Source organism: Erythrolamprus reginae, chromosome 1 (assembly GCF_031021105.1).
Source record: "Erythrolamprus reginae isolate rEryReg1 chromosome 1, rEryReg1.hap1, whole genome shotgun sequence".
Classification (NCBI taxonomy): domain Eukaryota; kingdom Metazoa; phylum Chordata; class Lepidosauria; order Squamata; family Dipsadidae; genus Erythrolamprus; species Erythrolamprus reginae.
In genome coordinates, this window is record NC_091950.1 from 425,805,576 (window position 1) to 425,832,301 (window position 26,726).

General features: G+C 47.3%; 1 protein-coding gene across 1 annotated transcript; it reads left to right on the forward strand.

The window, feature by feature from the left end:
* Positions 1 to 502: 502 nt before the first annotated feature.
* PIGS (phosphatidylinositol glycan anchor biosynthesis class S) lies at positions 503 to 22,145 on the forward strand. The gene is made up of 12 exons (XM_070735497.1): positions 503 to 715; positions 913 to 1,052; positions 2,299 to 2,410; positions 4,251 to 4,340; positions 5,093 to 5,184; positions 7,031 to 7,241; positions 8,741 to 8,883; positions 8,987 to 9,101; positions 16,501 to 16,646; positions 17,838 to 17,938; positions 21,135 to 21,345; positions 21,438 to 22,145. The coding sequence occupies exons 1-12, from the start codon at positions 673 to 675 to the stop codon at positions 21,711 to 21,713; spliced, it is 1,680 nt and encodes a 559-aa protein (XP_070591598.1). The 5' UTR covers positions 503 to 672; the 3' UTR covers positions 21,714 to 22,145.
* Positions 22,146 to 26,726: the final 4,581 nt, after the last annotated feature.

Here is a 26,726-nt window from a genome sequence, read left to right on the forward strand (position 1 = left end):
CCAACGAGCAAGACTTTCCCAACTTGGGGGCTGCTGGCCAGAGGAAGGAGCTGCCCCACGAAAAGACCCCGGCCCCAATTCGCTTATCAACCCTGTGACTCACTTCAACCCGGGCAGAGATTCACTTAACAGCCGTGGGGAAATGGGGCAAAACTCACTTAACTGTCTCGTGTAGCAACATAAAATAATTTAATAATAATAATAATTTGTTAGATTAGTATGCCGCCCCTCTCCGAAGACTCGAAGACCCCTAAAACTTGGGGCCATAAGTTTTTTCAACCTGGGAACAATATCTGGCAAAGTCGAGGAAGAAACTAACGCGACGCTCGGTAAATTCCCCCCCCGTGGGAAAACACTGGTCTTCGCTCGCTCACGGACAGGAGAGGGTTAAATAAAGAAAGCGCGCAACTTTTGAGGCTGCTTGGTTTATCCCTTCTCCCTTGCCGTACGGAAGGCGGGGCCTCTTTTGCTCATTGGTCGGCGCTACTGTCCCGTGCCCTATCTTAAGACGGGCAAGCGCTCCTTCACGCGGTGCCTGTCTTTACGAGCTTTCCATTCGACGCTCCCTCTGCCGATCAAGCGGACCGCGTTTCCATTGGTTGACACGCCTTCCAAGGGTGGTAACTTCGACCCCGCGGCGGCCGGGTTCGAAGGGGACTTCGGCGCGGAGCGATGGCGGCCGAGGCGAGAGACGCGGCGGCCCGGGATGCTGCAGGTGCGGGCGGGGGCGGGCGGGAGTCGGGCGAGGGGGCTCCGCTGACCCCTCCCCTCGCGCTGGGGGTCCTTTTTCAGGGGGGGGCTCTTTCCCCCCCTTGCCCCCCCTCCCCTTGGGCGCCCTGCGGAACTGCCCGCCACGGGAGCGGCCGGCGACGGGCTGGGGCTGAAGGGAGGCCTCCGCTCTCCTCCCTGCAGAGAAGGCCCGGGGCAAGCAGGCCGCGCTCTCCTTCGCCGCCATCGCCGTCCTGGTGGGGCTGCCGCTCTGGTGGAAGACGACCGAGACCTACCGGGCGGCGCTGCCGGACCCCGAGATCGCCCAGCTGGACGCGCTTCTGGTGAGAGTGGCCGCAGCCTTGAGCCGCTTCACAGCCCCCTCGGCCGCTTCTGTAAATTGATTGTCTCTCTCTGTCTCTCTATCTATTCATCGATTTATTATCTATCTATCGATCTATCAATTTATTAGCTATCATGTCTACTATCTACTACTCTACTAAGGGGCGTACGTAAGTGCACTAGTGTGCCTTTCATCCCCTGTCCAATTGTCTTTCCTTTATCTCATATATCATATATATTTTCTTCCTTTCATATATCTTCTCCTCTATTTTATATTTTTCTTTATATATATTACCTCATGTCTATTCTCTTCTATGTATTGTGTATTGGACAAAATAAATAAATCTATCTATCTATCTATCTATCTATCTATCTATCTATCTATCTATCTATCTATCTATCTATCGCATTTAGACATATACCGCTTCCTAGTGCTTTTCCAGCCCCCTCTAAGCGGTTGACAGAATCAGCCTCTTTTGCCCCCAACAATCTGGTTTCTCATTTGACCCACCTGGGAAGGAAGGAAGGATGAGTCAACCTTGAGCTGGTGGTGAGATTTGAACCGCTGAACTATAGCTAGCAGTCAGCTGAAGGAGCCTGCAGGGCTGCACTCTAACCCCTGCGCCACCCCGGCCCTGCCACCCTGAGAAGGGACACACATACCCTTTGTGATGGGAGTTGTAGTCCAGGAACCCCTGGGGCTGCTGGCTGTGCAGCTTTTGAACTCTGCTCCCTGAACAACCTGCTCTTGGACCACGAAGGACTGAGCTGGGGTTTAAACCTAGTTTCCTCTACACTGTCTTGGCCAGCAGCTCCGAGGAGGGTCCTGGTTTAAGGAGAAGGGACCCCAGGGGCCTTTCGCATGGGTCTGTGCCTCTGTCAAGCTGGTGCAGAGCTTGGTGATAAATCAACGGCATGCCACACTATCCAAGGAAGGCCTGATGTTGATGGGGACTTGGGAGGGGGGATTTCCACGATGCAGCCACAAAACCTTCTTTCGAGGGGTTCAAGGACATCCCCTGCCCACCCACCTGGGGGAAGCGGAAGGAGGACTGGCCACACTGGCACTGACATGTTTGGGGGTGGGGGACAAGGGATGTGAACTTTCAACTGGGTGGGAAACTCAGAGGGTAGGGGCCAGGATGGCTCTGGCAATAAATTGGAACTTTGAGGAGCAGGTGGACTCGGACTCTGATTTAAACTTGGCTGTTTCCTGGAACCTTGACCGCTTCTCTCTGGCTGATTCAGTTCCAGCTGACGGTGCCGGTCTCGGTGGTGTTTGCCCAAGGGGTCCTCCCGAAAGACCAGGAGCACAAGGTCCCCTTCAAGCAGGTGCAGGAGGCAGAGGTCCCCTTGAATGGTAAGGGGGTCTGGGTGGGGGAGGGGGCGCTGCTTCTGGGCTGGGGCTGGTGTGGCCCACAAGCAGCCAGGGCTGCAGGGCTGAGCGATACCTTGAGGCCAGGCCCCCCCTGCCCCACTCTGCTGCACGAACGAAATGGCTGGGCCACATGAGATTTAGATTTTATTCATTTATTTATTTAGACTTCTATGTTGCCCTTCTCGGAATGACTGAGGGCAGCATACAGCATTATAAATGCAAACAGTATGCATGGAGAAATCTAATTATCTTTAAAAAGAATTGTGTAAAATTAATAAAATCCTAAAAACCCTAATACCATCATTCACATTTGGGGTCAACCATCCAGGAAAAGAGAGAGAGAAGAGAAACAAAGAAAAGGAAGAGAGAAAATGAGAGGAAGGAAGGAAGGAAGAGAAAAGAGAAGGAAAAGGAAGAAAAAAATTAAGACACAAAGAGAAAAGAGGGAAAAAAGGAGGAAAATGAAAAGAAAGAAAAAAGAGAAAGAGGCCAGACTAAAAAAAGGAGAGAAATAAAGAGAGAAATAAGGGGGAAAGAGAGAGAGAGAAGACCCAGATTAGATTAGCTGCCTCCATCTCACCTGTGCCATGTGGAGCTTTCCCTGCCAACAGGTACGGCAGCATCAGTCCATGCGGGCACAGACATCCGGGATGCCAGAGGGCAGAGAAAACATCGGTTTTTGTGACAGTGAAACCCCCCACCCCTTGAATGGATTATTAGGCCATTGCAGCCCAGAGAAGCCCCCCCTGGCCTCTGCCTTCCGTTGCCCTCGTCTCACCTGGAGATGTACACAGGGTCCTTTGACATGGAGCAGCCCCCCCCTCACTTGGACTCCACAGCCCCTGTCCTCTTCCTTCGCCAGGTGTTCGTAGTCTTTCCACCCTTCTCTTTTTTCCTTTAAATATAAATCTTCATTAGGGCGGAAAAAACAAACTCTGTATATATATGTATATGTTTTCGTAGATTTTCACGGGTATATGTGTGTAGATTGTTCTGAGTTCGGGTTTTGCCCCGTGTAATATTTTGATGCGACGTTTCGGTGAAATCACATTCACCATCATCCGGCTGAAGTTGTAAGCTTCCTGCTGCTGTAAATATATTTTATATAAACATCTATTTCTATCTATATCTACAGCAGCATGAAGCTAACAACTTCAGCCGGATGATGGTGAATGTGATTTCACCGAAACGTCGCATAGACACTCAAAATATTACACGGGGCAAAACCCGAACTCAGAACAATCTACACACATTATTTTTCAATGTATTGAAAATTTTCAATTTTAATTTTCAAATTCAGCAAAAACATGTGACACACACATATATATGTATAAACATAAAAAGACAACAAAAAATAGTTTGAAGAAGAAAAACATGAGAACAAGTACAAGTCTTCTGCATTAAACCTCTTACATGATAAATAGTAGGTAGCTAATTTAAATGGGGGGAAAGAACATGTTGAGACAAAAGGAAAAATAAAGGAGAAAAAACTATACGTGTGTACATCTATTTCAAAGACCTGTCAGCTTCTCTGTTGACCCTCCGATCCTGCAGCCTGTGTGATCGTGTTACATTTCTACTGCTTACTAAAGTTTTAAATAGTAATCGCCTTATTTAATTTGAATTTAAAATTCTAAATCTATCACAGCGTTATAGTCTATTAAATGGCCTCTCCTTGGTTTCAACATTCTAAGCAAAAGCTTCTGTCCAAGTATTATGGTCTGTTCTATTGCAAAATTTAGCCATCTTAAGTCATTATATTTGGTGGATTTGTGACATGAAAGTCCGGATGGCATCTCCTTTTGTCCACCTTCTCTTCCAGCCAAGACAGGGGTGATCTCTCGCTATGACTTTTCCTTCCGCCACGCCACTTCCCAGGAGCAGGCCCTCCTCTCGCAGGCCTCGGTCCAAGGTAAAGGCCAAAGTTGGTGGGACAGAGTCCAGTTATGGCTCTGATTCAGAGGGCGGCAGGTGGGGGTGGGGGGAGGCTGGCTGGCTCGTGCGTGGCCACATCGAGGGACCGGAGCAGCCTCTTGGCCCTCTGGCCGCCTTCCCCAGAGCCCAGGCAAGGGGCCCATCAGGGCTGGGCCCCCCTGTGTAGCTGGGTCTCACCCCTCCTGGTAAGAACCTAAGAAGGGCCCTGCTGAATCAGGCCAAAGCCCATCAAGTCCAGCCTTCTGTGTCCCACAGTGGCCCCCAATTGTCCATGGGGATCTTGAGCAGAGAGAGAAGGCCAAACCCACCCTTTCCCCTGACACCCAACAAATGGGACCCAAGAGAACCCTGCCTGCCTCAACCCACATAGAGGCGGCACTTGGACATCCAGAGAGAGAAAGGGAGGGAGGAAAGTGATAGAAACAAAGAAAACCTAAGAACCTAAGAAGAGCCCTGCTGAATGGGGCCAAAGCAATCGAGTCCATCCTTCTGTGTCCCACAGTGGCTCCCCAATTGTCCATGGGGATCTTGAGCAGAAAGAGAAGGCCAAACCCACCCTTTCCCCTGACCCCCAACAAATGGGACCCGAGGGAACCCTGCCTGCCTCCACCAACATGGAGGTGGCACATGGACATGCGTTCCAATCACCACCTATGATACCCTTGGCCTCTTCCATGACTTGAAGCTCTCCAGACTGACAGCTGTCACGGCCTCTCCTTTTCCTTCCAGAGGCAGACAAGGGGTTGCAGCCGGTGGAAGGGCTGCCGGTGGGCTCCCTCACCATCTACGTGATCCCCCCCGGCTCTCTTCTCCTGCCCCAGGTAGGATGTCCAGCGCCCTTCTGGCTCCAGCGCTGGTGGTGGGCAGCCTGTTTCTGAGGGGTGGGGTGAGGGGGGGGATGTAGCTGGACACTCCCCCCACAGCCATCAAAGGGACGGAAGAGTGAAGTGGGGGGTCTGCAGCCTTGGTGGCTTTAAGACCGGGGGGCTTCCATTCCCAGAATTCTGGCAGTTGATGTTCACAGGTCTTATATTGGCCAAAGGTTGGACACTACCCCCTGCTTTGGCTGGCACTTTTGGCTCAGTTGCAGCTTCTGGGGGGGGGGGGGTGTCTAGAAAAAGTTTAGAAAGATTTATTTATTTATTTGTTTATTTATCAAGTACATATTTTACTGAAAGAGTCGTAGATGCTTGGAACAAACTTCGAGCAGACGTGGTTGGTCAATCCATAGTTACTGAATGTAAACATGCCTGGGATAAACATAGATCCATCCTAAGATAAAATACAGGAAATAGTGTCAGGGCAGACAAGATGGACCAGGAGGTCTTTTTCTGCTGTCAGTCTTCTATGTTTCCATGTTTCTATATTGGTGGTATACAGAGATATAACAATGTTTATATACATAATACTAATAAGAGAGAAACCTGAGGACAGGGGACAGAAGGCACACTGGTTCACTTATGCAGGCCCCTTACTGACCTCTTAGGAATCGGGAGAGGTCAACAGTGGAGAGTCTAAGGGTCACGTTTAGGGGCTTTGGTGATGACACTACAGAGTCAGGTAGTGAGTTCCAGGCATTAATTACTCAGTCATATTTCCTACAGTCAAGTTTGGAGCGGTTCACTTTGAGTCTGTATCTGTTGTGTGCTCGTGTGTTGTTGTGGTTGAAGTTGAAGCTGAAGTTGACAGGAAGGACGTCGTAGCAGATGGTTTTATGGTCTATGCTTAGGTCGTGTTTAAGGCGATGTAGCTCTAAGCTTTTTAAACCCAGGATTGTGAGTCCAGTTGCGTAGGGGATTCTGTTGCGAGTGGAGGAGTGGGGGGCTCTTCTCGTAAAGCATCTCTGGATGTTTTCTATGTCCAAAATGCGTTGGGGGGTCCAGACAGATGAACTGTATTCAAGGATTGGCCTGGCGAATGTTTTGTATACTCTGGTTAGTAGGATTCCCCTGTTAAGCCACAGGAGGCCCCTTGTGGCTTAAGAGGGAACCCAATTAAATTGCGGGAGGCTGGACGGATGGACAGGCAGGCAGGCATATGGGACCAACTAACCCCAGCAGGCCTGGGGGCCATGAAACTGACGTCTGTTATGGCCAGTATGTGTGTTGTATGGATTGATTGAGTTATGTTTTTTCCTAAAAAATTGGGATTTACAGTTTTAGATTTTCCATATTTGACTTCTTTTTTATGGTATTTGTATTTTTATATTGTTGTCAGCCACCCTGAGTCCTTTGGGATTGGGTGAACTTAGAAGTCAAATAAAATCAATCAATCAATCGATCGATGATGGGATAGATGACAGTTGGATAGATAGATAAAGATATTGATAGATGATAGATAACAAATAGGTAGATGGATAAGGTAGATGACAGATAGACATGTCTTACTGCCTGGGGGTGGGGTCTTTTGAAAGAAGCCTGTAGGGCAGGGGTCCCCAAACGTGGCCACTTGAAGACTTGTGGACTTCAACTCCCAGAATTCTCCAGCCAGCTCTTGCTGAAGGGGCCACTGGGCCCTTGTGGGAACGGAGCCTTAGGAGCCCTCGGCCCTCCGTGCTGGGGTTGGGCTGGTGCAGATTGGGTGAGGGGCGGGTGGTCATTCGGCCCCCTCTGGCCAGCTGAGGGCCCGAAGAGTCCGCTTGCGAGTTCGTCTGCCGTCTTCCGACAGGGCTCGGACATGTACATCGGGAAGCACCGGAGCGCCATCCTCAGGGCCCCCCCGGGGGCAAAGGGTGTCCTGGAGGCCCTGAGTGACCGGCTGCAGCAGCTGATCCAGGCCATGTCCTTCACCACCGAGACCCTCGTGGACGCCCTGGCCGACCGGGTCCCGCCGAGCCAGCTGGGAGCCGAGTGGAAGCGTCCCTTCAAGTCCAGCTTCGGTATGGCCAGACCCTGTGGTGGGGGGTGCAGCTGAAGTGAGGAGGCCGGCCCCCACTGCCCTGTCCTCCTCCTCCTCCCTCTCCCCCCTCCCAACCTTTGCAGATGCCGGGGGTTAAATAAAATAAAAAATAAAAATACAGGCAGTCATCCATTGATAACAACCATAACAGAGGCCAACACTTCTCTTCCTGTTAAGTGAATTCACATGTGCTGCCCTTCCAAACTGTGGGGTGGGGTGGCGCAGTGGTTAGAGTACAGCACAGCAGGCTCCTTCTGCTGACTGCTAGATGTAGGTCAGCAGTTCAAATCTCACCACCGGTTCCAGGTGGACTCAGCCTTCCCTCCTTCCGAGGGGGGTCAAATGGGGACCCAGATTGTTGGGGGCAAGAGGCGGATTCTGTCAACTGCTTAGAGAGGGCTGGAAAAGCACCAGGAAGCGGTAGATGAGTTCTATGCTAGAAAGGAAGGAAAGAAGGGAAGGAAGAAAGAAAGAGACAGGATGGAAGGAAGGAAGGACAGAAGGAAAGAAGATGAGAAGGGAGGGAGGGAGGGAGCTGGGCTGGCACAGAGGTTAGAGCAGGAGGGGACAGGCGCTTTGGAAGGGGGGCACCTGTGGATGATGATGACTTATTAGATTTGTATGCCGCTCCTCTCCGAAGACTCGGGGCAGCTCACAGCATATAATATAAAACAGAAAATACCAAGACAAATCTAATTAATTAAAAAAATACATCAGCTAAAAACCTCATATATTAAAGATCAACCAAACAAATTCAGATCACAGCCATAGATCACATTTATTGGCCAGGGGCCCAGGCCTGGTGACATAAGTGAGTCTTAAAACTCTTGTGGAAGGCGAGAAGGGTGGGGGCAGTGTGAATCTCTGCAGGGAGCTGATTCCAAAGGGCCGGGGCCACCACAGGTAAGGCTCTTCCCCTAGGCCCCGCCAAGCGACATTGTCTGGTTGACCTGGAGAAGGGCGACTGTGGGATTGAACCAGTCGCTGGGACTTGTCCCTCAAGGAGTCTAAGGAAAGGGGCAGCATACAAATCTAATAAATAAATAAATAATAAACAAACAAACAAATAAATAAATAATCTGCCCCGATGCCACGTAGGGCTTTGTAGGTCATGACCAACACTTTGCTTTCGTTTTGTTTTTTAATAATTTCTATTGATTATAAGAAAGAAAGAAAACAAATAAACGTAACACATAAGACATCACGAAACATTAAATGAACATTTCCAAAATGTGAACTGCGGGTGGAACTCATGACAAAAGTAAAGACAATGCTGTGGCTATAAAAAGTGATTTTCATGAACATGTCAAGTTGCCATGACCAACACTTTGAATTGCGTCCGGAAACCAGTGCTGCCATGGTCCAGTCCTCCCAGGCGATGTGGGTCCTTCTCAGCTGCTGGGCAGTGGGACTGGCTAAAGAGGCAGCAGGGGCTCCTTCGGAGTGGCCCCAGGGAGACTCCTCTCGCTTCCTCCGCAGGATACGAGATCACCTTCAGTCTGCTGAACCCGGACCCGAAAGCCCACGACGTGCACTGGGACATCGAGGGGGCCCTCCAGCGCTTCGTGAAGCCCCTGCTCCAGAAACTCAGTCCGCTGGCCGAATTCTCGGTGGACTCTCAGGTGGGTGAGGCCGGAGAGAGGCCCTGGGGGTGGGTGGGCGGAGGGAGCTGGACCCTCGGCCGGGGCCAGGCTGATGGGACGCCCTGTTTCTCCTTTGCCCTAGATCCTCTACTACGCAGCCCTCGGAGTCACGCCCCGCTTTGACCCGCCTTCCGCCAGCTACACCCTGAGCGTGCACAACCTCCCGCACGTCATTAACCCCGTGGAGGCCAGGCTGGGTGAGCAAAGGCCGTGGCAGAGGGCCGGCCCTGGGGAGGGAAGGGCACGGCTGGGTCACCCAAGGAATTGAGTCCTTCTACACGGCTCAAAGAAACAACACAATACGACTCCCAGTCAATCCAACGTCTGCGAAATCAAAGTCTCCACTTAGGAAGCGACACTGATGGACAGTCCATCCCACGTGTTGTCAGCACATTCAACTTTAAGCAGAACAAAGGGTCCAAGGAGAATATTTCATTTCTTCGGATCCAGGCTGTGTCCTTTGAGGGTTCCCTTGGTTTTTTTGAGCAGCGTAGTTTAATTTAAAATAGCAAGGACACGTGGAAAGGAGGCCACCAGGAGAGCTGGAGTGAAGGAACGAAAGGCCTCTTGCCTACAGTTGCAAGAAGATTTCAGAGGTGGGCCTGTCGGTCCGTCCGTCCATCCCTCCATCCATCATTGTAATGAACCCTGGGGGCAAAGAGGTTAAAGTGCAGCACTGCTGGCTGTAGTTCACCAGTTCAAATCTCACCACCAGCTAAAGGGGGACTCTGCCTTCCGTCCTTCCGAGGGGGGTCAAGGGAGGACCCAGACCGTTGGGGGGCAAGAGGCGGATTCTCTATAAACCGCTTAGAGGAGGCTGGAATTGCCATTGCTGTCCATCCACCTGGTTTCTATAACCCTCTATGCCAGCCACGTTTATTTTGGCTGGGTTACAATTCTGAAACTATAAACGGTTAAAAACATTTATTTTAAAAAGAAATTTTGCTGTAGAATGAGTTTTGCTTCAAACTCAGCCCAGGCTTATATTCTTCTTAAGAACCTAAGAAGAGCCCTGCTGAATCAGGCCAAAGCCCCTGGAGTCCAGCATCCTGTATCCACAGTGGCCACCCCAATTGTCCCTTTCTCTTGACCCCCAACCAATGGGACCCAAGGGGACCCTGCCTGCCTCAATCCACATAGAGGCGGCACTTGGACCTCCATTTCAATCACCACCTGTGATACACTCGGCATCCATGAATCTGCCTCATCCTGCCTTGAAGCTATTAAGGCTGACAGCTGTCACGACCTCTTCTGGAAGGGAATCCCATCAACCAAGGACCCTCTGGGGGAAGAAGAAATATTTCCCTTGATTTGTCCCCACTTTCTCACCTGTGAGCTTGAGGGAGGGGCCCCTCGTTCTCCATCCACCTTTTCTATCCGTGCAGGATTTTATACCCTTTGGTCAAGCCCCCCCTTCAATGCCGTCTTTCAAGGCTGAATAGACCAAGGCCTTGCAACCTGGTTTCATAAGGGAGGGGCTCCATTCCCTTGGTCATTCCTGTTGCCTTTTTTTTGCACCTTTTCCAGTTCTTCGAGTGGGTTGTGAGAACCCATAAACCTGGGTTGATTTTATAAACCACTATTTCTCAATGTGGGGAAGTTTAAGACAAGTGGACTTCAATGCCCGGATGCCCCCAGCCAGTGAAGCTTCCGCCAGTGGGGTCTCTGGACACTGACGTCCACCCGTCTTAATCCAGCCCTGGTTGAGAAACACTGCTGTGTCCCATACTTGTTTTAAACATGGGTCACCCTGATGTCTGAATGGCAACGCTTAGAGAAGGCTGTACAAGCACAATGAAGCGGTATATAAGTCTAAATGCTATTCCGCATAAATCCCAGCGGCCAATCAGGTCCCACAGAGTTGACCTTCTCCAGGTCCCATTGACCAAACAATGTTGTCTGGTGGGGCCTAGGGGAAGAGCCTTCTCTGTGGCGGCCCCGGCCCTCTGGAATCAACCCCCCCGGAGATTCGAACTGCTCCCACCCTCCTTGCCTTTCGCAAGAGCTTGAAGACCTAACTATTTATTTATTTATTTATTTATTTATTTATTTATTTTATTATTTGGACTTGTATGCCGCCCCTCTCCGAAGACTATGTCGCCAGGCATGGGGCAACGAATGTATCCTCCTTTCTGACCATTAAAGTTATGAGTGGGTGTGGTTGTATAGCATCGACTGGTTTTAAGAAAATGGGTTTTAGCTACACTTTTAATTATTGGATTTGTTTCTGTATTGTTTTATTGTTGTTGTGAGCCGCCCCGAGTCTGCGGAGAGCGGTGGCATACAAATCTAATAAGTTGTGTTTTGGTTTTTTAATAAATTTTTTATTGATTTTATAAATGGTTACATAAAACAAACATATAACGGTGCACGGTGCATGTGCCCATCACCTAACAACAGCACACACCCCATCACCCCCACCACCCATACAAAAGGATTAAAAAAAAATTAATTTGTTTATCTATTATTCCTTGGCTCTATCTTGCATCGAGTGTTACTAAAAGAGTGATTGCAGTTTATTTTTCATATTTACATCACAGATTCTACTCAACATATAATATTTTACCTTATTCCATCGCACCATCAGCTTCTCCAATTTGTTCTCATCAAAATTGTTTAATCTTATTTCCATGATTTCGAAATGTATGTGGTCCACCATGTACCAGTACCAATTTTGTAATGTCCATTTTGTAGAGTCTTTCCAACCTAATACCATCACCGCTTGGGCACTTTCCAATGCTGCGGCTTTAATTTCCTTGAATTCTCCTAGTTCCCTATATTTAATTAAAATTGCTATTTCTTTTGTAATTATCCAGTTAATGTTTAACATTTTATTAATTTCATTCTGCACTACATTCCAAAATTTCTGAATTTCTGCACACTCCCAGAGCATATGCATAAAAATTCCCTTTTCTTGGCACCCGTGCCAACATTTACCCTTCTCTTTCCCCTGGAAGTGTGCAATTTGTACTGGTGTATAGTACCATTTATGTAAAATTTTCCTTCTCATCTCTCTAACTCTCGTGTTTTTAATCTTATATATATTTTCTATTATTTCTTTCATTTCCCTTTCATCTATTTGTAAATCATCTTGCCAGCATCTTGTCAAACTTTTTGTTACTTCCTCTTCCATCTGCAATAGCATTCTATATATACTACTGGCTTGTGCTTTACTCTCATTTATCTTTTCTCTTATTATTTTTTCTAAGCAATTTTCTTCTCGTAAGAAAGCTTCTTTATTCTCACTTTTATTTAAATATGTGCTTATTGCATTAATCTGCAACCATTTCTGTTTACCAATCCACCATTCCAATCGAGTTCTACTGACTCTTCCATGTTTCTCATATAATTGTTCAATTCTCGTTATCCCTTTACTATTTAATACTGTACTTTGATAATTCTACTTAAGTTATCATCATCCCCTATATTCAATACATATAACGTTGATAGCCTGGATACCCTTATTCCACTTTTCCTCTGCCATTTAGACCATATTTCTAAACATGCTTTAAAAGGGTCACTTAAGTTGCTAATTTCTGTTCTACTCCAATTTTTAAATAATAACTCTTTATTATTTATGTTATTAATTTCCTTTTCTAACTCTACCCATTTCTTTCCCCCCCATAACTGTAGTTCCATTAACCTTTCTATTTGAAATGCATTTCTATATAATACTAGGCACGGGCTGCCCCAACCCCCCTCTTTCTCTTGTGCAAACTGCCAATGCTTCCTTATTCTGGGTTTTTTGTCTCCTTCAATCCAAAAATTTAATTTACTGTCCCATTCTCTTAGTTTTGCCTCAGGAAAACTACCCGGTAGAACCTGAAACAGATACATCATTTTTGGTATTATCATCATTTTAAGGGCCCTGATCTTGGCAATTCTTCCTAACTTTTTACCCTTCCAGTTTTTTATCTGCTTCTGGATTTTTTTCCATATTAGATTATAGTTGGCCATTACTATTTTTATTGGATTCTTGAACAACCAAATTCCCAGATATTTCATTTTTTTACAACCTAACTTCAATCCTGATATTTTTTGTATCTCGATTTGCTCTTTAGGGCCAGTATTTAAACATATTATCTCTGATTTCTCTATATTAACCATTAGTCCAGATTGATCTTTAAATTCCTGGAGCAATATCATTATTCAGTGGGCAACCCTGCTTAGTTCCAATCTGAATTTTAATCGTTTCTGTTCTGTTACCATTTACTCTGATTTGAGCTATATTATCCTTATATATTGTTTCTATAATTCTACAGAATGAGTCTCCCATATTTAAATCTTTACATAGTTGAAATAGGTAATCATGGTTAACTTTATCAAAGGCTTTGTAGACATCTAATTTTAGAATACTTAGTTTTATTTTGGTATTGGTAGCATGGTGTAAAACATTGACCACATTCCTTATTGGTTCATAAATCTTCCTTCCTTTAACAAATCCATATTGGTCTTCTCCAATTACTTTTGGTAAAATATTCTCCACCCTGTTTGCCAATATTTTCATAAATATTTTATAATCCTGATTTAATAAGCTGATAGGGCGATAAGAACTTGGATCGGTTAAATCACGATCTGGTTTTGGGATAGTTATAATTTCTGACTTTTTCCACGTCTGTGGAGTTTCAAAAGTCTTAATTACATTGTTAAACAATTTTTCCATATGCGGTAATAATTCATTCATATACATTTTATAATATGCAGCAGTAAAACCGTCTGGACCTGGGGCTTTAGCAGGTTTCAACCCTTTAATAACTCTAGATATCTCATCATTTGTAATTTTTGCATTTAGCATTTGTCTATCCTCTTCCGTTAATTTCTTTTTGACCTCTATAGTTTGCGAAATAATGTGCTCTTTTTTGTATAAGTTCCCATAAAAATCACTCATTATTTTTTCCATTTCTGCATTACTACGTTTAATTACACCTTCCTTATCCTTTAAAGCAGAGATATGGGATTTCTCTTTTCTTTTTTTCAGATAATGTACCATTTGCTTCATTGATTTGTTCCCCCATCCCCTAATTCTATGTTTTATAATCATCTTCATTTTATTCCATCTTTCTTCATCAAGTAATTGTAATTTCTTTTTCTTAAGTAATAGTAGTGAATTCCAATCTCTATTTCTTGTAATTTTTAAAGTTTCTTGGATTAAATCTATTTCTCTTAATAAATTATTCCTTTTAGCTTCCCAGGATTTCCTAATAAAAGCTTCAGTACTGATACAGTTACCCCTCATAACAGCCTTATGTGTATCCCACACTATTGTTTGCTTAATCTCACCTGTTGCATTAATACAAAAGAATCCATTCAGTTCCTTTTGTAATTTAATTCTATTTTCCAAATTAGCTGAAACCAGAGGGTTATATCTCCAGATTCTTTGTTTCCTACGGGCCTCTAACTCAATCACTGCTAAGAGAGGGGCGTGATCTGATAACCAAATACTTTTCACTTCCACTTTCTTAAGCTTTGCCTCATCTGTCTTATTAATTAACATGTAATCAACACAACTAAATTTATTATGTCTTGCAGAATAAAAGGTGTCCCTGTTTACTATGTTTTCATGTAAATCCGTCATATTGATTTTATTTAAGTGTAACTTTTTCTTTCCCCCCCTCCCTGCTGTTAATTCCAAGTTGAAGTCGCCTGCTAAAATCACTATACCTTCCGCAAAATTGTCTAGTTTCCGTTTTACATTTACAGTATTATAAATTGTTTTGCATTTACATTAGGAGCATAAATTACCGCTAAGGTTACTAACTTATTTTTTATTTTCCCCTTAATAAATAACATTCTGCCATCTTTGTCCCTTTTAATATTAATTCATTGAAAGTACACTCTTCGGTTAAACAAGATGGCTACTCCTCTTGATTTGGTCGTCCCTCTCGACTCATAAACTTGTTGCCACTCGCTATTTGAAACTAATCTATCTGTTTATTCCCTTCCTTTATGAGTTTCTGATAAAAGTAAAACATCAGCTTTACTGTCCCTAGCCAGCTTCATGATTCTAAAACGTTTTTTCTGTGATGAAAGACCATTTACATTCAGCGACAATAACCCTATATCACCCATTTACATAATTTTAATTACATTTCCCCCTCCTGCAAAACAGAGCCTACCGGAAAAATGCTTTTTAATTACCATGAATCCCCACCCTAGTGCCTCTTCCCTGACCCCCCACCCCAAGGGGAGGCAACGAAAAAACCTTTCGTTATCGAGAGGCACCCCTGGATTTGCGTTCCACCAGAAAGCTCCCCCCTTTCTCCCCATTTAATAGCATATCAAAAGATTCCCCCCTCCTTCCCTCTTCTCCCCTTATTAATTAGCGAAAAAAACTAAGAAAGTACGCAAAAAAGAAATTAGTTAGTTGAAAATCATGGTACCATGTTAGCAAGTCAGCTCAGTTCAGTTTATTATTTCTTCTTCTGGCGCGTAACTCTTGGCTCGTCTCTTTTCTCTTTCTCCTGGAGAAAATCCAGTTCCTTCTGGAGAGCTGCGATTTTCTCGGCCTGGCTTTGTTCTGCTACACGGGTCGGTCGGAGCATAAACAACTCATCCTCTCCTGCTTCTGGCCGGCTTTTCGATGTCTGTGCCTGGGACGCTCCCTCCGGATTTAACCCCAGCTGATGAAGCAAATTTCTTCCCTCCTCCAACGATCTCGCCTGGAAAGCCTTGGAATCTTTAAAAACAAATATTGTAGCTGGATAACGCCATGAAAACCTAATTCCATTTTCATAAAGTTGGGAGGTCACTTCTCTCATCTGATTTCTCATCTTGAGGGTTTCAGCAGACAAATCTTTTAAAACGCGTATTGGAATAGCCTTGTAACGTAAGTTTGGAATCTGCTTCCAATCTTTGAATATTTCTGCCGCTCTCCTTTCCGAGGCAAACCTTACAATAATATCTTTTGAATCACCTCAATTCCGAGATCCAAAAGCCCAGTGCGCTCTTTCAAATTCTTCTAAGTCACATTTAACCTTGTTTTCATTAAACCGCTGATGAATTGCTTGAATAAGATGTTTACTCTCCGCAAAGTCTTTAGGAAAACCCCTCAGGCGAAGATTAGACCTCCGTTGTCTGTCCTCCAAGTTAATTATGCGGAGTTCCTGGCGAGACTTCCTCACCTCCAGTTTCCCAATTCTTTGATCTTGTGTTTTGGATTGTTCTTTCAAGTCTGCCATTCCAGCACCAACAGCCGATAATTCCTTTTTCATATCTTGGAGCAGCTGTCCCATGTCGGCAAATGCCTTAAGCAACGAATCCATCTTTCCTTCCAACTCCGAAGTAGACGCCATCTTTTCCTTTGTTCTCACTTCTCCACTTACGCACGTTTAAAACTGTTACTTGCTTCTTCTTTTAACTCCTTCTTATAAAGTTTTCAACAGCTCTGTTCAATTCGCTTCCTCTCGGTCCACTTTTCACCAAGCTAGAGAGGGTTGTCGAGGGTTAACTTTTACTTTTCCTCCTTCACATGAGGGAGCTTTCTCTCGGTGCGTCTATCTGAAGCGACGCATGCGCAAACCCACCATTTTACAAATCTAATAAGTTGTTGTTGTTGTTATTATTATTATTATTGTTGTTGTTGTTATTCTTTCACAGGTTCCAGTGCTGCTTCGCTGTATCCCGTCCTCAACTTCCTGCTTTACGTCCCCGAGCGGCTGCACTCGCCCCTCTACATCCGCGGGAAGGACGGTGCCCCGGTGCCCACCAATGCCTTCCACAGTCCCCGCTGGGGGGGCATCATGGTGAGGAGAGAACAGGGCGTGTGGCCCGTCAGAATTGAGGGATCTGGGTTGAACCAGGTTTCTGCCCCAGCAAAGGGCAGCAGCGAGGGGCCCCTGTTAAGGAGTAATGTGCAGAGCGACCTCTGAGTTATGGAAGAGGCACATGATGCGCAAAGGAAAATGTGGAACCCTAGCAGATGTTCAGCCAGATAGTCAGGAGATGTGAATAATGGTTCATTCATACATTGGAGCGTATAAAATAATATTTACTTTAGCAAATGTCGTAGTTGAGTTAAACAGTCCAGTGATACACAGTCAAATCAGTCAATATCTTTAAATACATTAACAGTACTAGAAGCCTTACTTGTATAGCTTACAAATACATAAACCATCATCAAACATACAGTTCTTACTACACAAGTCACCATGAATCAGCAAAGCTGGAAAACAGGGAATTATCAGGGAAATTGGCGGTTCAGGAAATATCAGGCAATTCATGAAAAAAACAAACTATTAAATGTTTAAAAATCAGGGGAAAATCATGTTTTTGTAAAAAATGGATCGTGCTGCCTGGCGGAGTCAAGCAAAAATGAGCATCACTGTGGCAACAACTTGCTTCCTCAGCGACCGATATTTCTCCACGTCGTCCACGACTGCATCTTAACTAGACTGCCAGTTACAGAGGAATATCAGGGAATTTCAAAACGCTTCCCCCCTGGACCCCCTGCTAGTAGATGTCCAGCAGATAGCCAGGAAATTTGAGTAATGGTTCAGTCATACAAAACCAGATACATTGAAGTGTATAAAATAATATTTACTTTAGCAAATGTAGCTGAGTTAAACACACCAGTCACACACAGTCAAATCAGTCAATAACTACATTAACAATACTATAAGCCTTATTTGTGCTGCTTACAAATACGTAAACTATCATCGAACACACGGCATTGACAATGAATGGGCAATACCAAACAGAAATAGCAGAGAAGGAACCACGCCTCTGGCTCCCTCTTGTGGCCACCTGCAACACTGACTCTTAAAGCTGTAGTGCTTCGATATATACAAGCATTCATTGTTAGCTTGTTTATATATTGCCAAACCCAACCAGTTTTATGCATAGTACTAACTGGTCCTTCGGTGGCACCGGGGTGGGTGTGGGGGGGGGAGATACAGACTCTGCTTCCATTCTGAGCCCCTGCCCCTCTTTGCCAGGTCTACAATGTTGAGCCCGAAGGCGCCAACGAGACCTCCCTGCCCAGGAGGGTTGAGGTGGACATGGTGCGCACGATGGAGGTCTTCCTGGCCCAGCTACGGTGAGCATGGCATGGGGGGGTTGTGAGTCTGGGGGTGCTGCCTGGGTTAACTCTCTGTTCAGGGCGGAGAAGGGGGGGGTCCTCTGAGGTCTCTCTGCAAGGACACTTCATTTGGGTGAGTTCAAAGTGACAATGAAGTTATTTATTCCATTCCATTCCTGAAACCACAGCCCTCTCCCGTTGGACTGAAGGCACTTGGAGGGTGGGGCCTTAGAGGGCATGTAGTCCAACCCTGATGAATGCAGGGGGCCTGGTTCAAGGCTGAGGAAATCACTCTTCATCTGTAGTTTGTTTATTATTAGATTTGTGTGCCCCCCCTCTCCGAAGACTCATTCTGGCTTGGGGGGGCTCTCTGCTCCCTGCCCCCTCCAGTCCTGTGCTTCCACTGGGGGATAGAGGCCAGTGCAGTAGTCCTCAACTTACAACTGTTCACTTAGTGGCCGTTTGAAGTTACAACAGGACGGGGGGAAAAGTTACTCAGGGCCCTTTTTTCACAGGTCACGACTGTTGTGCCGCCTCCCTGTGGCCACGTGACCAAACGTGTCCCGGGGTTAAGTGTCACCCCCTTTGCCCAATCTTCTGACAAGCACAGGCCTTGGGGAAACCAGGTTTAACAACCTTCGCAGGAAATGTCGTAAAATGGGGCAAAAGATCCAGTTGACTCGTCTTGTTTAGCAACAGAGGTTTTGGCTCTGTTGCGGTCGTAGGTTGAGTCCCTGCAGTAGGTTGGTTGGGTGCATCAAGATTTTCTCCCATCCCTCCCCCCCCTCCCCCAATATGATTGCTAACTCCCCCTGGGACAGGGATGGCCAAGCCTTTGGGTTTTATTTATTTATTTATTTAGTTAGTTAGTTAGTTAGTTAGTTAGTTAGTTAGTTAGTTAGTTAGTTAGTTATTTTATTTATTTTATTTATTTTATTTATTTTATTTATTTTATTTATTTTATTTTATTTATTTTATTTTATTTTATTTATTTTATTTATTTTATTTATTTTATTTATTTTATTTATTTTATTTATTTACTTACTTACTTACTTAGTCCAATACACAATCATACACCATGAAGGTAATAGAGGACACCTTCGAGGAAATAGAATTAGAGAAAGCATAGAAGAGAGAATATAGGATAAAATAATCAAAGAGAGAATAGAAGAAAGATATAGGGATAGAAGAGAAGATATAGGGGATATAGGAGAGACAATAGGACAAGGGTTGGAAGGCACGCTGGTGCACTTATGCACGCCCCGTAGTGACCTCTTAGGAATCTGGAGAGGTCAACTGTGGACAGTCTTAGGGTAAAATGTTGGGGGTTAGGGGATGACACTATGGAGTCCGGCAATGAGTTCCACGCTTCAACAACTCTATTACTAAAGTCGTATTTTTTACAGTCAAGTTTGGAGCGGTTAATATTGAGCTTGAATCTGTTGTGTGCTCTTGTGTTGTTGTGGTTGAAGTTGAAGTAGTCGCCGACAGGCAGGACATTGCAGCATATGATCTTGTGGGCAATACTTAGATCGTGTTTAAGGCATCGTAGTTCTAAGCTTTCTAGGCCCAGGATTGAAAGTCTAGTCTTGTAGGATCTTCTGTTTCGAGTGGAGGAGTGAAGGGCTCTTCTGGTGAAGTATCTCTGGACATTTTCGAGGGTGCTAATGTCTGAGATGCAGTAGGGGTCAAAAGGGATGTGTGTGTGTTTGTGTGTGTGTGCTCGGATGCAGGTGCCCAGCCCCCTCCCCTGCCCCCACTGCCACCCCCCACCCCGCCCTTGCGTACGGAAGACTGGTAGGTGAATAAAACACCCAAATGGTCGAACCGGAGGTTTATTTATTTTATTTTTCATTTATTTCATTTCATTGGACTTCTATGCCGCACAATCAGGGCATTTTACCACAATATAAAATGACAATATTGAAAAACAGCAATAGAAAGGAGTCAAGAAAAAAACCCCCGGTCTAATTTAAAAAACCCTGCCTGAAACTCGTGGTGGGAAAACGCCCCTCTGGTTTGCCCCTCGCGCCGTTCCTTGCCCCCCGGAGGGTTCAGGGAGGCCTCGTCCAAACCTCCAGAGCGCAAGAGAACCAGCACAACAGGCGAACCGGCTGTAGCCTCTTCCGAACTTCCCGTTTGTCCATTGGGGGAATTTTTTTGCCTCCGAGGCTCCAGGGACGAAACGGCCTTTCCCGCAGGCACATCCACGCTGGAGCTGCCATCGGTCAAAGCCTCATCCTGGCTCCGGGGGCTGAAAGAACCTGTGTGAGTGCATCGCACATATGCCAATGCCCCCAGCCATGATTCAGTGCCTGAGGAGGAGGGTGAAGGCAGCTTCTTCCCCCGGTGACCTCCTGGAGCCCGGAAGGGGCCTGTTCCCCAACTCCGGGTGGCCCCAGTAGCCTTGTGCTTTGCCCTCCCTAAGCTCCCAAGGCTTCTCTGGAGCCGGAAGACGGTAAAAACGCCCTCCCCCATCCCCCCAGAGCCTCTGTGCAAACCAAAAACCACCTGGCCGGCACAGACCTACACGTTGGAGCTGACCTCATCACCTCGAGGTCCGACTACTGCAACGCTCTCTACAAGGGGTGACCTTTGAAGAGTGTTCGTAAACTTCATATCGTGCAGAATGCGGCCGCGAGAGCCATCGTGGGCTTTCCTAGGTGTGCTACATGGCTGCCCATCAGTTTCCGGTCACAATTCAAAGTGTTGCTTATGACCTATAAAGCCCTTCATGGCATCGGACCGGAATATCTCTGGGACCGTCTTCTGCCGCACGAATCCCAGCGACCGGTCAGGACCCACAGAGTCGGCCTTCTCTGGGTCCCGTCGACTAAGCAATGTCAGTTGGCCCAGGGGAAGAGCCTTCTCCGCCCCAGAGATTCAAACTGCCCCCCCCCTCCTCCTGCAAGATGTTGGAGACCCATTTATGTCACCAGGTATGGGGAGATTGATGCCCCCCCCTTCTAGCTAGTAGGACTTGAGTGTGGGGCAATTACGTAGCTTAGCTTGTCTGTTTTTTAATGAGAGGGTTTCTTCACTTTGTTTTTTTTTACATTAGATTTGTATTGTATTGCTATTGTTGTTGTGAGCTGCTCCGAGTCCTGGGAGAGGGGCGGCATACAAATCTATTTTTTTTTTTATTATTATTATTATTATTATTATTATTATTATTATTATTATTATTATTATGTTCTTCTTACCCCTCCCCCAGGTTGCTGTTTGGCCTCTCCTCCGGCCCTCCCCCGGAAGGGGCTCTGCTGGAGACCCCTGGGAATGAGGGCCTGACCGACTGGGAGCTGGACCGGCTGCTGTGGAGCCGGACGGTGGAGAACGTGGCCACCGTCTCCACCACGCTGACCTCGCTGGCCCAGCTGCTGGACAAGATCAGCAACATCGTCATCAAGGACGACGTGGCCTCGGAGGTATAGGGCTGGGCAGGAGGGGCGGGGTGGGGGCTCCGGGGTCCCAGCCGCCCTCGGGATGCCACCTCGGTGCCTTTGCCCCCCCCCTGCAGGTCTACCGTGCGGTGGAGTCTGCCCGGCAGGCGATGGCGGAGCTGAGCCTGGGCCGTCTGGACTCGGCGTTCCAGGCCAGCAAGGCGGCGGCCACTTCGTCCGAGCGGGCCTTCTTCGATCCCTCCCTCCTGCACCTGCTGTACTTCCCTGATGACCAGAAGTTTGCCATCTACATCCCGCTCTTCCTGCCCATGGCCGTGCCCATCCTCCTCTCTCTGGCCAAGATGGTTTGGGAGGGGAAGCGACGGCACAAGGAGCCCACCAAGGTGGACTGAGAGGGGGGTGGGTTGTCTCTGGACGCTCAGGCGGGTGGCGGACTCTTGGCTGGGCCCCTGCCCTAACGGTGGAAGGTCCGGCCAGCGTGGTGGACTCCCTGTGGAGGAGTAGAGCTGGTGTTTCCCCTTGGCTACTCTTTTGAAAGAGGACCGTCCCTTCCGCTGCGGACGAGCCCAAAGGACTTTGGAAACTCTCCCTATGGACAGAGGACCCAGGCCGGATGGGGAGGGAACTCCAGGGGAAGAATCAGCTGCAAGGGTGGGGTGGGGGGTGGGGTGGGGGGTTCCCCACTCAGCTGATGCATGTGAGGCCTCTTGGGGGGCCCAATCCTCCCCCCTCCCCAAAAGCAGAACGGGGAGGCCTCCCCTTTGTCTCCTGAGCAAGTGTTGGTTCGATCTCCCATTAAAGGTGGTTTGGCTGACCGGTGGAAACACGGAGCCTGTTTCGGCGGCTCCCCTGGGCTTTTTTCGGAGTGGGTGGGGGTGCAGCCAGTGGGGAGGGGGTGAAGAGGCTGCCTGGAAAGAAGGAAAGCTACAATATGTCTAGTTTAATGAAAAGAAGGACCAGGGGAGACGTGACAGCAGGGCTCTGATATCTGGGGGGCTGTCCCAAAGAAGGCCCTGAAGGCAGGACAACGGATGGAATAGCCATCGACCTTCGACTTACCTATCGCTTCACGGGGCTTTACCAGCCCTCTCTGAGCGGTTTAGCATATTTCAGCCTATTTGCCCCCAACAGTCTGGGTCCTCATTTGACCCCCCTGGGAAGGACGGAAGGCTGAGTCCACTTGGAGCCAGTTTATTATGTATGTATGTATGTATGTATGTATGTATGTATGTATGTATGTATGTATGTATGTATGTATGTAAGTATCTATCTATCTATCTATCTATCTATCTATCTATCTATCTATCTATCTATCTATCTATTCATCCATCTGTTATCTATCTATCCGAGTCTTCGGAGAGGGGCGGCATACAAATCTAATAAATAATAATAATAAAAATAATAATATTCATCAATTTATCATCTCTATGTACGCTGAGAGCATATGCACCAAGACAAATTCCTTGTGTGTCCAATCACACTTGGCCAATAAAAATTCTCTTCTTCTATCTCTCATCTCTATTATCTATCCATCCCTCCATCCATTCTATCTCTTTATTCATCCATCTATTATCTTATTCATTTATCTACTGTATCTTCCTACTACCCATTCATCCATTGGTCAGTCCATCCATCCATGTCTGTCTGTCTGTCTCTCTCTCTCTCTCTATCTATCTATCTATCTATCTATCTATCTATCTATCTATCTATCTATCTATCTATCTATCTATCATCTATCTATATCTATCTATCTATTTATCATCTATCTATCTATCTATCTATCTATCTATTTATCATCTATCTATCTATTTATCATCTATCTATCTATCTATCTATCTATCTATCTATCTATCTATCTATCTATCTATCTATCTATTTATCATCTATCTATCTATCTATCTATCTATCTATCTATTTATCATCTATCTATCTATCTATCTATCTATCTATCTATCTATTTATCATCTATCTATCTATCTATCTATCTATCTATCTATCTATCTATCTATCTATCTATCTATCTATCTATCTATCTATCTATCTAATAGCACTTAGACTTGCACCAGGCTCCAGGTGGACTCAGCTTTCCATCCTTCCCAGGTGGGTCAAATGTGGACCCAGATTGTGGGGGGCAAATAGGCTGATTCTGGAAATTGCTTAGAGAGGGATGGAAAAGCACTAGGAACAACAACAACAACAACAACAACAATAATAATTTATTAGATTTGTATGCCGCCCCTCTCTGAGCACTCAGAGCAAAGTCTAAATGCTGTTGCTGTTCCTCCCTTGCTTCCCTCCTTCCCAGGTGGGTCAACTATGGACCCAGATTGTTGGGGGAAAGAGGCTGATACTGCAACTGCTTGGGGAGGGCTGTCAAAGCTTTGTTGAGTGGTATATGATACAGGAAGTGCTCTTGCTCCCTCCCTCCCTTTTTTCCTTCGGCTTGGAATGCAGAGTTGCAGGCTGACTCTGCTCACTGCCAGCAGTTTGACCCTGACGGGTTCAAGGTGGACTCAGCCTTCCGTCCTTCTGAGGGGGGGTCAAATGAGGACCCAGATTATTTGGGGCTAAGATGATGATTCTGTCAACCGCTTAGTGGGGGCTGCAAAAGCCCAAGGAGGCCGGAGAGAACTCTAAATGCTGCTGCTATTGCTGACCCCGACCGACGCAAGGAGCCTCCACCCAAATCGGACCAGGTAAAGGACCAAGAGCCGCCAGAGGAGGACGTGGAGGGAGGCCAGGGGAGGAGGCCAGCCACACATCGAAGGAGGCGGGACAGTCCAAGAGAGAAGCCGCGTCCATCCAGCGAAGCCCTTTGGCCCAACCCTGACACAGCAACTTTACAGACCAGCAATCAATTTCTCTCCCCCCCCCCCGATGAAAACCCGCAGACTGGCGCCCCCCCCTGCGAGAAAACATGCTCACGCCTGGGCAAGGTCACATCCTCAAGCACACCTGGCAGACACAGAAGAGCTCCCCAGGTGAGGGGGGGGATAGGAGGATCTATTCTATTCTCAGGGGGGGGGGACAGAACAGCCATCTGCAGACTGGACGTGCAATCTAAGGTTCTCTACCCAGAGCAAAAGTCAATAGTAGTAGCAACAGCACGTAGACTTATCTACCGCTTCCCCAGCCCTCTCTGAGCGCTTGACAGAATCGGCCTCTTTTGCCCCTGAAAATCTGGGTCCTCATTTGCCCCCCCCCCAAAGGAGGGAAGGCTGAGTCCACCTGGAGCCAGTGGTGAGATTTGAACTGCTGCACTACAGGTAGCAGTTAGCTGAAGGAGCCTGCAGGGCTGCCCTCTAACCACTGCGCCTCCCTCCCTCCCCCTCTCCCCCATCTCCATCTTTCTTTCTCTCTCTCTCTCTCTCTCTCTTTTGGAATAGCACTTAGCCTTATCTATCACTTCAGCATGCTTTCCCAGACCTCTGTAAGCGGTTTCTTTATTTATTTATTAGATTTGTATGCCGCTGCTCTCCATAGATTCGGGGCAGCTAACAACAGCAATAGAACAATTCATAACAAATCTAATAATTTAAAAACATTTTAAAACCCCCATTATTAATCAGACATATATACAAACATACCATACATAAATTGTATAGGCCTGGGGGAGATATCTCAATTCCCCCATGCCTGGCGGCAAAGGTGGGTTTAAAGGAGTTTATGGAAGGCAAGGCGGGTGGGGGCAGTTCTAATCTCCGGGGGGAGCTGGTTCCAGAGAGTCGGGGCCACCACAAAGAAGGCTCTTCCCCTGGGACCTGCCAAATGACATTGTTTAGTTGACGGGATCCAGAGAAGACCAACTCTGTGGGACCTAATCGGTTGCTGGGATTCGTGCGGCAGAATTTACAGAATTAGCCTATTTGCTCCCAACCATCTGGCTCCCCATTTGACCCACCTGGGAAGGACGGAAGTCCGAGTCCACCTTGAGCCGGTGGTGAGATTTGAACCGCTGAACTACAGCTAGCAGTCAGCTGAAGGAGCCTGCAGTGCTGCGCTCTAACCACTGTGCCACCCCGGCTCTTGAAGGATGTGGCTGAGAACCTCACCGAAATAATTAGGCCCCGAGATTGCTGCTCTTTTCCTTCACACAGGGACAAATGACACAACAAATAACCACATTGAGTGCAACATTGAGAGAGTGAGTCACTCAGCCGGCTTTCCTGGCTAAAGAAGGACTAGAACTCGCCACCACCTGCTCTCCACCCTGGGGCCTCCCCCCCTGGACCCAACTGGCTCTCTCACAAGACGGTTCCCTTGGGGGAAACAATGGATCCATCCCAGCCAGAGATTTCGTGGTCCTGTAAATGCCATCATTCATGACAAAAACAATCTAGCAGCGATTCTGGGCCCCAACAATGGAGAAATGAGGCGCCCAACCCCACAGCCAATAATTCCCTAGAGGATCAGGCTCAGGGTCCAGGTGGATCTTGACAGACTTGAACACAGCTCCAAACAAGTATAATTCAATTCAGAGAAAAGCGAAACCCTACACCTGGGTAAGAGAAACCAAGGACATACATATAAACGGCAAAATCACCCTCAATAACAGCAACTGCGAGAGGGGTCTTGGAGTCTTGGTGGACAACCAGCTAAGCAGGAGCCAGCAATGGGCAGCGGCAGCCAAAAAGGCCGATACGACCCTGAGTTGCATCAACCGAAGGAGACAATGTCGGAGTAGGGAGCTCTTCATACCAGGCTATCAAGCCTTAGTTAGAACAAACCTAGAGTCCAGCATTCAGTTTTGGTCACCACATTACAATAATACATAATGAGGGTTATAGAGAATATAATCAGGTAGAATGTATTAAAGGGGGAAGTGAGGAGAAAATAAAGGAGTGAAATAGAACTATGAGAGAATAGCAGGAAAAGATAGAGGGATAGAAGAGAAGATAGAGGGGAGACTATAGGACGGGACGAGAGGCACTCTGGTGCACTTATGTATTTGTTGGGGGTCCAGGGAAAGGGAGGGTCTTGCCTTCTGCTCAAGATCCCCGTAGACAATTGGGGGAGGGCACTGTGTGATACACAATGTTGGACTCGATGGGCTTGGGCCCCATTCAGCAGGGCTCTTCTTAGGCTCTAGGTCCCATCCCAGGCCGGCGCTTGTGCTGCCTCCAGCCCGTGGGACAGTCCACCTGCGACCTCCCCAGAGAGCACCCTTGCTGCCCCTGGCCGGCCGAAGCCGAGCTCTCTGCACCTGCCCAGGGGCCGCCTTAGCCCTCCATCCCGGGGCAGCGGAGGCGGTGGGCGTGCTCCCCCTCCCTGGTCTCAGCCGGTGGGCGGCGCTCTGCACGTGCTCCGGGGCGCCCTGGTCCTCCCTCCGGGGCGGGGCCGGGCCGGGTTGGGGATTTGCAGCCGCCCAGGGCTTCGGGCGCGCGGCCGGACGGACCGGCGGGGCG